The sequence below is a fragment of the Conger conger genome, chromosome 1, assembly GCF_963514075.1.
Source record: "Conger conger chromosome 1, fConCon1.1, whole genome shotgun sequence".
Lineage (NCBI taxonomy): Eukaryota > Metazoa > Chordata > Actinopteri > Anguilliformes > Congridae > Conger > Conger conger.
This window is the reverse complement of record NC_083760.1, coordinates 29,427,283-29,439,733: the sequence shown is the minus strand read 5'-3', so window position 1 is coordinate 29,439,733 and position 12,451 is coordinate 29,427,283. Positions and strand designations below refer to the sequence as shown.

The 12,451-nt window shown below is 43.2% G+C and overlaps 1 protein-coding gene across 2 annotated transcripts in view; it reads left to right on the top strand.

Annotated features, from left to right (window-relative positions):
* Positions 1-347: 347 nt before the first annotated feature.
* cnsta (consortin, connexin sorting protein a) overlaps positions 348-12,451 on the top strand; it is a 40,358-nt gene continuing 28,254 nt past the window's right edge. The window contains exons 1-2 of one of the 2 annotated variants that reach the window (XM_061249877.1): positions 348-485; positions 10,822-11,197. In XM_061249877.1, the coding sequence (XP_061105861.1) occupies positions 10,891-11,197 (307 nt within the window). In that variant the 5' untranslated portion in view covers positions 348-485; positions 10,822-10,890. Of the gene's footprint in view, positions 486-10,818; positions 11,198-12,451 lie in introns of both variants that reach the window. The other variant, XM_061249868.1, reaches the window with a different exon arrangement.

Below are 12,451 nucleotides of genomic sequence, written 5' to 3'. Positions count from 1 at the left end.
GTATGCAGAAGAGCATCTCTGAACACACAACACATCAAACCTCTTAGTGGATAGGCTACAGCAACAGAAGACTTAATGAGTCAAAAAAAATAAGTATGAGAAATACGTAATAAAGTGATCACTGAGTGTTGGAGCAAAATGTGTTTTAATCCATCCCCAACATGTATTTTTTTATTTGCGTCATCGAAACTGAATAATGAAAAAACACAAACGTTTAGTCGTGTCGTAAGCGTCCGAAAGATGGCGCCAAAATACACAGATCATTGTTTTACCTGGAACCAGGGAAAAGCGTGAGGTCAGAGATTGCCCGGATGGAAGACAGGAAGCGACTTGTGAGCAGTTCTTTGAACAGCTACGTTTATGCTAGGGACAGAGCCAGATAGCTAAGGTGAGGATATTATTTAGTGAGGTTGTTGTACATAATGCAATATCACAGCTAGTGCTTATCGAACGACCAAGATCTTGTTGGAGAACAAAAATATATCGTAAGTACTTGGCGCTATTATGGGAACACTTTGCGTATATTGTGTAACATTAATGTATTAAGCTTTTTTTTGTTCATTGATCAATTACATGCTCGCCACCTAGCTAGATGCACAGCTAGCTGGCTAGCTAGCTAACGAAGCTGGCTTGTAAATACGGTTTGTTTCCTGGGTAATGACAGATGCATAGTTACAGTCCGCATCAAGAGCTTGTTAGCGAATTAGAAGCATGTACCGCTTATAAACTTGTGCTGAATACGATATTTTTTTTCAGTTTTGTTGTTGGGCTGTTGGAAGCGGTACCATCATTTGTCATGTGTTGTGAATATTTTACAAAACTGACAGAATATTTTGTCGTGGCGTTGACCAGCTAACGTTGCCACCAACTTGTCCCCAGATATTGTGGTACGAACGTTTCAATTTCAGCATGTTTGTAAGCTAGCTGCTAACACGAACTAGTTGCACACTAGCTTTATTTTATGGTTGAATTGATGACCTGATTTATCAAGCGTTTCTTAATTCATTCGAATATCTTCTTTCTTGCTTGCTTTCTCTTACTGGCGTTACTCAAGGGATCTGCCCACTGTAATACTATTACTAATAGTACTCACTGCTCTCAGCAGCTAACTAGGACACTGGAAAGCTGGAACGTGAACAATGCACCTATCGTAGAAAATAAATAAGGTTACTTGACAGTGTAAACAAATATGGCAAAACACACGAAGAGACTGAGCTATAGAAATAGCTACATCGTTAGAGCTGTCTTTTTACATGTCTACATTGCATTCGAGACCGTGGATATGTAGTTAGCTCTATAGTCACTTTACTTTTGTCACTTAGTAGCGTATCGAGCCGACTGTATTTACTCTGTGTCCAGCGAGCTGGTTGGGACTTGGGTTTTGTAATTCATTACATTAGTCTAAATCTGTCTTAGTCTGAAATCTCGGCCGAAAAAAAATACAGCGTGGGCTCCAGAATGATCTGCACCTTTGATAAATATCCACACAAATACTGTAAACGAAAAAATAAAAACGTTAGTGACATACATTTTTTTCCCAACATGTGTAAAGTAGTGTACTTTATTAATGATTCAGTAGAATCAATCAAAGTCTAATTTATAATATTTCAAAAATAAAACATTTCCTGGAAAAAAACAGTTTTACAATTGTTGGAACCCATGGTTTTGTACTTTGTGCAACTACCCCTCCCTGGCAAAGATGACAGCCCTATAATTTTCCTATGATTTGTGATAAGGTTACAGAACACATTTGGAGGGATTTTTTATATCGTTGGGCTTGCACATATGGACTGCTCTCTTCAGTTCAGACCACATGTTTTTGATGTGATGTAAGTCTGGAGACTGAGAGCACATTGCAGCACATGGATGTTGTTTTCACTGAACCATTTTGATGCATATTTGGAGTCTGCATATTTTGTCCTGCTGGAAGATCCAACTAAGACCAAGTCTCAGCTTCCTAGCTGAGACAACCAAAATCTCCTGGTACTTTGTTGAATTAATTGATCCATTGATCTTAAAGGAGTAGCATGGTGGTTGAGTAGCATGGTGGTTGGTCACACTTTCTAGGTTTTTATATGCAATTTGCACAAGAGGGCATTGAAGAAAGTATTAAATATGTTTTTTCTTTAGTTTTGGAGAAGTAAGCGTTTTAAATTTATCATCCTATTTTCAACCGGTTGAGTGTTCTCTTAGTAGTACGTCACATGAGTATAACCACTCCCCCTATCCCTCCCCTATAACTCCCAAAACTGTGAACCACAGTTTGTGCCGCTGGCCTACAGGAAAGTGGGAGCACGTCATAGCTAATTGACAGTTGTCATTACCACGCCCAGACAGTTCGGTTTCACTTTTATAGTAGGAAATTTAGGATTTAGGTTTTGAAATACATTTAAATGACTGAATAATAAAATAATTATGCACATTTGTTTTATTTTTGCCTATAGACTACTGGCAAATGTCACATTCAACCATGGTACTCCTTAAAATTTTCCCAAAACTTTTATGATGCACATCTGTCTTTCACAGTAGGCATGAGGTGCTTCTCCTTGTATGCATTCATCTTTTTCCGCCCAACATGTCGATGCTGTGTATGGCCAACACATTCAATTTTGGTCTCATCTGACCATAGCAGTCTCTTCCAGTCCTAATTCCAATGATGTTTGGCAAACTCCAGACACTTTGTTTCGTTTATTGTGCTTAGTCTGGGCATTCTTTGTGCTACCCTTCCAAAGAGTTTGTTGGTAAGGCGGTGGTGTTTTATGGTGTTTTATGGTTTTTTGGTGGCCCCAATATCTGTATTTCTTAAGCTATGATCCTTGGGCTCTTTATAGCTTCTCTCACCATTCTATATGTTTGAAATTTGTTATTGTTGCCCTTACAGTGCTAAGTGATATGTTTGACCATTTATCAAAATGTTTCCATGTATATAGTTTTCCCTCTATGTGGAATTTTTTCCAGGAATAATGCCTGGCCTATATCATGAAAGAAACGTTATAAGAAGTGGGTTTGAAACCATGACGATTTTGAGAAAACAATCCCCAGATGTCTTTGAGTAATACATTGGGTGTGGCACTACAAGGCTGTTGGCTTTCATGAATAGCATTGTAGACCCTAAGTCTGACAAAATAGCATTTCAAGCAGCTATCCATAGTATAATTTGTAAAATTCTTAGCAGCATTTGATGGGTGTGTTTATTAAAGATATTGAAAGTAAGTGGTTTTATTGATGTGGGGTCTTCAGGCTGATGTTATTTTAGTGGGATGTGGTTTGGCAATGACAGACTTTGCAGAAATTTCTTTAATTTTAATTTAATTTAATTACAGTTTATCTTAAGATTTTATCTGCATATGCTTATTTGCATTTTGCTGCAATATTTTGGTGGTTTCAAGTAATCTCTACAAAGTAAAGTTTTTTATGGAATTAACTTTTGGGTGGAAAATGTGTTACAACATGATTACTTTTGTCTTATTTTTCCATAAATGACCCAATACATTTTAGTTGGCCAACTGTCTATAAATATAATAGTCTTTCAATTGGTACCCGGATTGTGTGAAAGTATGTATGTAATCTATAGCGGGATACTGGAGAAAACGTCAAAATTCTGTGTGACATTCTGAAATTCTGGAATGTTTTTTTTTTTTCTTTTTTTTTTCTGTAGGGGCATTTCATGTGAATTTGGACACAATATTCCCTTGGAACCTCCAATTTTAGAGTAGAGAGATAACTTTGTTATCGTTAGAAATTTATGTTCTCGCCTTACGTTTTTAAAACTAAAATACGCTTTTGGGTTCAGTGTAACTGATTTTGGTCAGCCGCATTGAATGGTCAGAAGTACACTTCAGGACAAAAATGCTTGGCAAAAAGTTTCTCAGGAATTAGCTTATTTGTGATCCCAATCTCAAATTTGCATCAAATACCTTCCTGCATTGGAATTTTGTTTTAGAAAAACATTATGCCTCCTATATCCTGTTTCATTTCATTTTTAACACATTTTCCACCAAGCATTACTGTATAGTATAGTATTTACTGTTATTTCAAAGTAGTTATACCTTGCTAGCTAGCAGGTATGTTCAACTTCCAATCCATCCAAGATGGCTGCAAGGAGAGCCTGTTTTCCTTTTTATGCATTTCCTTTGCAGACCCTGTGCCTGACACCATAGGTTCTCATAGAAAGAATGCATTGCTATAACTTACTTTTGCTTACTAAAATGATGTATGCAAAATGTTGGCTGGTTGTGGAGAACATAATGACAGACTGTGATGCCTCAGTGACTTTCCTTTTGTTGTGTAAACAGAAGGATTTGTAGCAGAAGTCCTGATATGCAGCAGCAAGGCCTGCTTCTCCAGGTCATAACCTCTCTCCTGGAATGGAATTAATATGAGGCATCTATATAAATATCAGATGCCACAGTTTGAACATGGGAAGTTGATGTGACATGTTGTTTTCACAGTCCATTCGTAAAAAAAGTTAAAGTATCAAAATGATGAAAATGGATCACATTGTGTTTTAAATAAGAAACTATGAATTTGGGTAAAACTGTCTCAATTTCATCATTAATGGAATATGGAAAATGCCCTCCCCTGTAGATGTCCCCAGCCTTGAGTTTATATTAAGAATGTGAATAAAATGGCTAATTGTAAGAGGAAAATATATCCTAAAAAGCTTTAGCATTATTTCATAAGGGTCTACTTTCATAAATGATTAACCCTGGAATATTGTAAAAATATAGCAGTCTTCATAAAATTGTTCCCATGATCTGGCATTCTTTTGCCAAACATCAATTTTCAAATGGACAGTTTCCCAGGCACGCCTAAAGACCTTGATTTTTGGCCTTGGATCAGGACCAGGATGTCCAGAAGGACCATGAGTAGAACTAGCTGCAGAACTAGTTTTCATATTTTCCTTTTCTTGAAAATTCTTATCTGTAAGCTGATTAGTCGGGTTCATATTTGCTGTCTTGCGGTGACACAGACTTATGTTAATGTGGTTCGACTTGAATGTTCCCAAAGGTTAAAAGCTAATTGTTAGCCATATAGCTATAAAATGGCCCCTAAACTGTCCTACATTGTGATACAGTGACCTATGGTGTGATGGACCTCTTCTGACCATGGGCTAAAAGCCCAAGACAAGGATATCCAAGAACAATTGGTCTTTAACATTGTGATGCACAATTAGCCTTTAACATTGCCCTGGGAGGGTGGGATTCAGTCTGTTCAGCTGTGAGCAGTGACACAAACACACATGAGCAGTCTAAATACTCATCGGAACAAGGCCAGAAATTCAGTTTTTTGGATTCCCACCTCACCCACTTCTCAAGTTAAACAACAACCATCAATACAGACACAGTAATGCCTTGACCTAGGAGTCCAAAACATAATAAATAATAATAAAAGTGATGTGATTTTTCTTTGTAATTGTATGTGTAATGTGGAGCTCCAAGCACTGGCATCTGGCCCCTGCAGATGGTAAAACTGCATCTGCAAGCCTTTAATGTGTCAGCTGCTGTTGTGTCTCAACACATCATTAACTGCACTTCCTCACTGCTTGGATGCTGAAATAAGATTGATACAGATTTCATATCCTTCATACACTATGTATGCTTACTATGTATATTTTACAGATTTGGTGATATGTAAAGTCTCTCAATTGTGTACACTTTTAAGAGGATGTTGTTTACAATTAAGGTTCCAGGGAAATTTAGGCGCCATGCAAATTTCTTTTAAATCCTCTTTTCAGGTTTTGTGGCTTTATGCGTTTTTAACAAGATGAAAAGGTATCTGTTTATCTGTGCTCATTTCCTAATGGAGAACCACAGGTTGCCTGTTAGCATCGCATCACCTGAAAGTACCACCGCGGATAGACCACGCTGGCAGCTGCAGCGCTTTGTTTATTGCAGTCCTGCCGTTTGGATGAATCATTTATAATTTTAGATTCGTTTCAGGAACTGGGAAACGACTCTCCGTTGCGTCACAGCAAGGGGACGGTGGCGCCGCACTTTTGCGGAATTTCGTCCGCCTGTCACTGCTAAGCACACTCAAAGCAGACCCCTCTGCGTAAACACAAACAACTCCCATCGAGACCGCTCTCTCCATCGTTCTCTTGCTGCGTTTCCTGTTATCCCTGCCCGTGTTTGTTTATTATTTCTTTCTAACCGCGCGTGTGCAGGGGTCAGAGAGCCGTTTTTTCGGCTCCGAGATTTCCTTTTGTCCCGTCTGTTTGCCGAAGCGCTTTCTTCTCCACGCCGGGGGAGCGGACGGGCACGCTGGGAGCGGCTGGCCCTGACCCACTTCTGAGGCTCCTCTCTCCCCGCGCAGCCGGCTGTATTATTCATGACTCCGCGAGGGGGGGGGCGGCGAACAGGCAGTGCGTGTTAACGCGTCCCTCAGGGGAAACCTCAGCGTACTCCAGAAGAAAAACCGCGGTCCCAGGGGAAGGCTGCCCACGTGCGCTCTGCTCTCGGCGGGACGCGTTGAGGTTATACCCGTTCTGTGTTCTGTCGCCTTGTCGTCACAAGCCGCATTAACAAAATCCAGCCCGTGTCTGAGAGCAAGGTCGACTGACGCATCTCAGTATGAGTAAGCCTTTATCCAGCCTGCTCATTGCAGTAATGCAGGTGTTATACTTCCTGCAAGCCTGTGTCCATAACTCCATTCCAGAAATTGAGGTGACCACAAGCCTCGTATCTTCCCTATAGGCCCATTGCTCCTCATCAGTCCAGCAATGGAGAAGACTTGCCTTGTTTTACTATAAAATTGCTTTGCTGTCCATGTGAATAAATGGTAAATGTTGGCATTTATATAGCACCTTTATCCAATGTGCTGTACAATTGATGCTTCTCATTCACCCATTCACACACACCAACGGTAGTTGGCTGCCACGCAAGGCACGAAGCAGCTCGTCTCGAGCATTTGGGGGTTAGGTGTCTTGCTCCAGGACACTTCGACACACCCAGGGCAGGATCAAACCGGCAACCCTCCGACTGCCAGATGACAGCTCATGCCTCCTGAACCAGTGTCGCCCAAATAAATGGTGTTAAAACCCTGGTTGTGTTTTCAGATCATTTCGAGAGAACCCAACTCCCATCTTATGCCAGACCCAGCCTGAGCAGGACCTCTAAACATTTTGAGGCCCACGACCCGTTCCCGTTTAGGCTCCTGTCGGCGTCTCTGGTTCCGCGTGTGCTTGTGTGGACTGTTTTACTCACCTGGGTTTATAAACACCCGGTCATGTACACCAAGTGTAAGCTTTCAGCTCGATGAAAGCATTTGGGTGACTTTTCCCGCAGGACAATTCCGCTGAGGGTTTGGGGCCCTTTGTGTCTACTACACCGGATCTGACTACAGCCACACTATTAGCAATTAGCGTGTGGCTATCAAGCGCATCATTTTATGTGCGAAATAACTAAAATAAACAGCGTTCATAGGAGAACATAACATCAATTTTTAAGTAGCCTGCCTGCATGCACACTGCTGTGCTTTAGACTAAGACATTTTTTTTGGGACGTAGGGGCTTTATGCTGGAGGGAGGGTGCGGTGGCAGTTTCTCAGGTTACCGCTAAATGACTTGCTCTCAGCAATGCACCTGGGGATCGCGACCTAACTGTCAAGCAGAGCTACAACTTTTCTGATCGGTACTCACGCTCCTGTAGGGAGTATAACATTCCCTGGCAGGTGCATGTGCTTCAAGTGCAGTGCTTCTGCTGCAGTACTCCTTGCTTCAGATGTGGGTGACCGTGATGAACTGTTCCATGAACCTGAAAACTGCAACCGGGTACATTCCAAAACCACTAGAAAAGAAAGCCTCCTAACTGTCTCCATTGCTCTCATAATTAAAATGACAAGTAATCAGACCGCTAATTGAAATGTGTCTCTGGCTGCTTGGTTAGATTAAAAGACAAATATTAGATGTGCAAAGTTTTGCGATAACCCTGGGCCCAGATTGGCATCAGTCATGCATGTCAGACTGGGAAAGCCCTGTTGCCAAACAAACAAGAACAAGCAAGATTTAATCCACGTCATGGATTAGCCTACATAGTTGAAGCTTAAAATTCTGGTTCCTCTCAATTCAAAGCAGTTGTTAGGGCTATGGATTGGAAATTGTTGTTGCTTTGAATAAGCTGTCGTCTAGCTTTTGACTGCACTTTTATTTCTGATGTTATTTTGCTCTCTCTCTCTTTCCCTCCCTTTCATGCTCTTTCACACTTGTTTTGGTTATATGATTTCATGTTTGAGTTAAAGTTACAAGCAATATAAAACCATATGTGCCTTCTTGGCCAGGCCTCCCTTGGAAAATAGATTTTTGAATTTCAATGGGACTAACCTGGTTAAGTAAAGGTGTAAATAAAAAGTCATTAAAAACACAGGGTGATTAGGACCTTTTTTTTTGGCTCAAGCTTGAACCTTTTTAACTGTAGGCTCTTGGCCCAGGATTCACCGGGCCATCGGCAGTTAGACATATTCATGAGAGGGAGGAGGGTATACAGTATTTTACCTCCTTGTCACATTGTCACTAATGAATCCTAAATCTGAAGGTCAAACGTGCACTCGGTCAGCTGAGCTCTGAAAACCTCCTAACCGGTATCCTCCCAGGATCTGTTAAAACACTTGGTTCATGTCTTTCTTTTTGCACTGTATAAAGTGAAAATATCTGACAAAATAAAAGACATTAAAGTTAATGATCAGTTAATGACTGATTGTTTTTTGCCCGCTCGTGCAAGCTCTGTTCAACAAATTCAATCTTGTGCACAGAAATGAAAGGCTGGTTTGTTACCTCCTCCTGCTCCTCCCCCCCAAACAGTGCATGGCACTGCACCACCCTCTCTCATCTGGCTACAGCATGTCCTGATCTGTGACCTGGTGCGGTGAGGACATCACACATGCACCCTTCCAAAGAATCTCTATCTTATTTCCCTTCTTAAGACATGTCCTTAGAAGTGACACCCAGGACCAGAGTTTTCCAGCAGTTCCAGGAGTAACATGGTGGTGGGTCACACTTTCTAGGTTTTTATATGCAATTTGCACAAGAGGTCATTAAAGAAACACGATGAAAGCATTAAATATGTCCGTTCTTTAGTTTTGGAGAAGTAAGAGTTTTAAATGTATTGTCCTATTTTCAACCGGTTGAGAATGTTCTCCTAGTAGTATGTCACATAAGGACAACATTACATTACATTACATTACAAGGCATTTAGCAGATGCTCTTATCCAGAGCGACGTACAATGAAGTGCAGTTCAAACACAGGAACAAGTGTGAAGAGGACCCGAGAAGACAGTACGGTTCCAAGTCCTAGCGTGACCATACAGATACAACCAATACTCCCCTTATCCCTCTCCTATAACTTGTGACCACAGTTTGCACCGCTGGCCTACTGGAAAGTGGGGGCATTTCATAGCTTATTGACAGTTCTCATTACCACGTCCAGACAATTCGGGTGAACTTTTATAGTGGGAAATTTAGGCTAAGAAAAATATGTTTTAAAATACATTTAACTGACTGAATAATAAAATTGTTTTATTGTTGCCTGAAGGCAACTGGCAAGTGTCACAATCAACCACCATGTTACTCCTTTAAGCCTTCTTGAATGTGTGTGTCTTCATTCCGCTGCTTCAGAAGTGCTGAGAAAATGGTGGCAGGCCTGAAGCTTTTTTCTGAATCGTGTCCTTCACAAGCTCGGCATGAATAAAACGGATAAAACCGTCTCCGGTCCAATCAGGAGCACGGATCTATAAGCAGCTTAGGGCAGTGCTGGGTCATACCTCTAAGGCTAAACGGATAGCTTTCCTCTGCCTGAGTGCTGAGGCACCTGCTATGTCTCTGACAAGAAAGAGGACCGGAAATTCCAGTTGCATCACATTCATTTAGCTGACTTGTAATATAATAGTAGAATGTAGAGGGTTCATATGGTTAATATGGGCAATAGAAACATGCCCAGACCGGCTAGTAAACACGCTGTCATTAAACTAATTTAAGCATGAGTGCAAGTTAACTGCTACTCAGGAACCAAAGTACAAATTCTAAATGCATAAAGAAAAGAAATGTAAAACTGTATAAACATAACCAAGGCCCATAAACGTAATGGTTTTGGGTTCAAATACCTTTCTCCACTTTTCTGAGTTTGTCTGGTGTATTGGAACCTATAAAATACTATACAAATACCAATAAAAATTCCTAAAACATGCAAACCTGGCTTTCTGGTGCTCTTTGCTGAATCGGTTGCACCAGGCAAGATCTATCGAGCACATAAATGTATTTAAATCCAACACAGTTATTTGCGGTTAACAGTATTTGACCCAGGTCTTGTTGGGAGGAAGGGGAACCAAGGTGCAGTCTGTAGAGTTCATGTAATGTAAAGAGGTAGTCCTTTAACCTTTGTCAGAAGATGGCCAGGGATTCTGCTGTCCTGACCACTTTGGGTGGGTGGCAAGGAGCATGGGCTGCTCTTTACATGCCTGTGGGTGTGGAGAGATGGGATAGGTGCTTGTGATGTTTTTGTCTAATTTTGAGTCTGGGAAGCGTTGGGGTGATTTTACAGAATGGAACTGAGCTTGTTCCACTGAATATTTAACCCAATCATCAGTACGACTTGATGCTTGATTTTTTAATTGTGGTTTTATGGTTGAGCTGCAGAAACGTGCAGCACCAGTCACCGTGCATCTATATAATATTCATGAATGGTTGCCCATGATGTTTAATGGTGAGCAGATGTTCCAGATGGCTTGCTGCATCTGTGGGCCTGCGGTTACATCCACTACCACCGTTTTTCCCGTAAATAAAGCTCACACCCTAAAATCAATGGTCCCCTTCTGTCTCTCTCTCAGCAGGGTTTGGGGCGAGGCCTGTAGCAGTGGGCGGGCGGAGTGGAGCTTCATGGTCGCGAGTCGGGCTGCTTCATGGATGAGGGACTATCACGAGGAGAAGAGGTGGTGAGACCGGCGGTTCTAGGTGGGAGCGGAATCGGGGACGGGGAGCTGTGCAACAGTGTCGGCTACGGAGCCCCGAGCCCGGCCAGCTCCGATGAGAACCAGAACCGCCTTCGGGAGGACGAGTTAGAGGGGCAGCTGCGGGGGGGACAGGAGCTCTTTCGGCAGGACTCCATGAATAACAATGAGGAAATGGACAACAGGCCCTGCCCCTCACACCTGGACACCCGGCACAAAGACCGCTCCACAGCCGGCACACAGCATACCACAGACACAGGTGAAGTACGCAGTGCAGACATGGGTGATGTACACAACATAGCACAGATACAGGTGAAGCACCCAGCAGAGACACTATTGAAGCACCCAGCAGACACGGGTGAAGCACCCAGCAGAGACGGGTGAACCACACAGCAGAGACACTATTGAAGCACCAAGCAGAGACACTATTGAAGCACCCAGCAGAGACACAGGTGAAGCACCAAGCAGAGACACTATTGAAGCACCCAGCAAAGACGCTAGCGAAGCACCCAGCAGAGACACTAGCGAAGCACCCAGCAGAGACACTATTGAAGCACCCAGCAGAGACACTAGCGAAGCACCCAGCAGAGACACTAGCGAAGCACCCAGCAGAGACACAGGTGAAGCACCCAGCAGAGACACAGGTGAAGCACCCAGCAGAGACACAGGTGAAGCACCCAGCAGAGACACAGGTGAAGCACCCAGCAGAGACACAGGTGAAGCACCCAGCAGAGACACAGGTGAAGCACCCAGCAGAGACACTAGCGAAGCACCCAGCAGAGACACTAGCGAAGCACCCAGCAGAGACACTAGCGAAGCACCCAGCAGAGACACTAGTGAAGCACCCAGCAGAGACACTAGTGAAGCACCCAGCAGAGACACTAGTGAAGCACACAGCAGAGACACTATTGAAGCACCCAGCAGAGACACAGGTGAAGCACCAAGCAGAGACACTATTGAAGCACCCAGCAGAGACGCTAGCGAAGCACCCAGCAGAGACACTAGCGAAGCACCCAGCAGAGACACTATTGAAGCACCCAGCAGAGACACTATTGAAGCACCCAGCAGAGACACTAGCGAAGCACCCAGCAGAGACACTAGCGAAGCACCCAGCAGAGACACTAGCGAAGCACCCAGCAGAGACACAGGTGAAGCACCCAGTAGAGACACAGGTGAAGCACCCAGCAGAGACACAGGTGAAGCACCCAGCAGAGACACAGGTGAAGCACCCAGCAGAGACACAGGTGAAGCACCCAGCAGAGACACTAGCGAAGCACCCAGCAGAGACACTAGCGAAGCACCCAGCAGAGACACTAGCGAAGCACCCAGCAGAGACACAGGTGAAGCACCCAGCAGAGACACAGGTGAAGCACCCAGCAGAGACACAGGTGAAGCACCCAGCAGAGACACAGGTGAAGCACCCAGCAGAGACACTAGCGAAGCACCCAGCAGAGACACTAGCGAAGCACCCAGCAGAGACACTAGCGAAGCACCCAGCAGAGACACAGGTGAA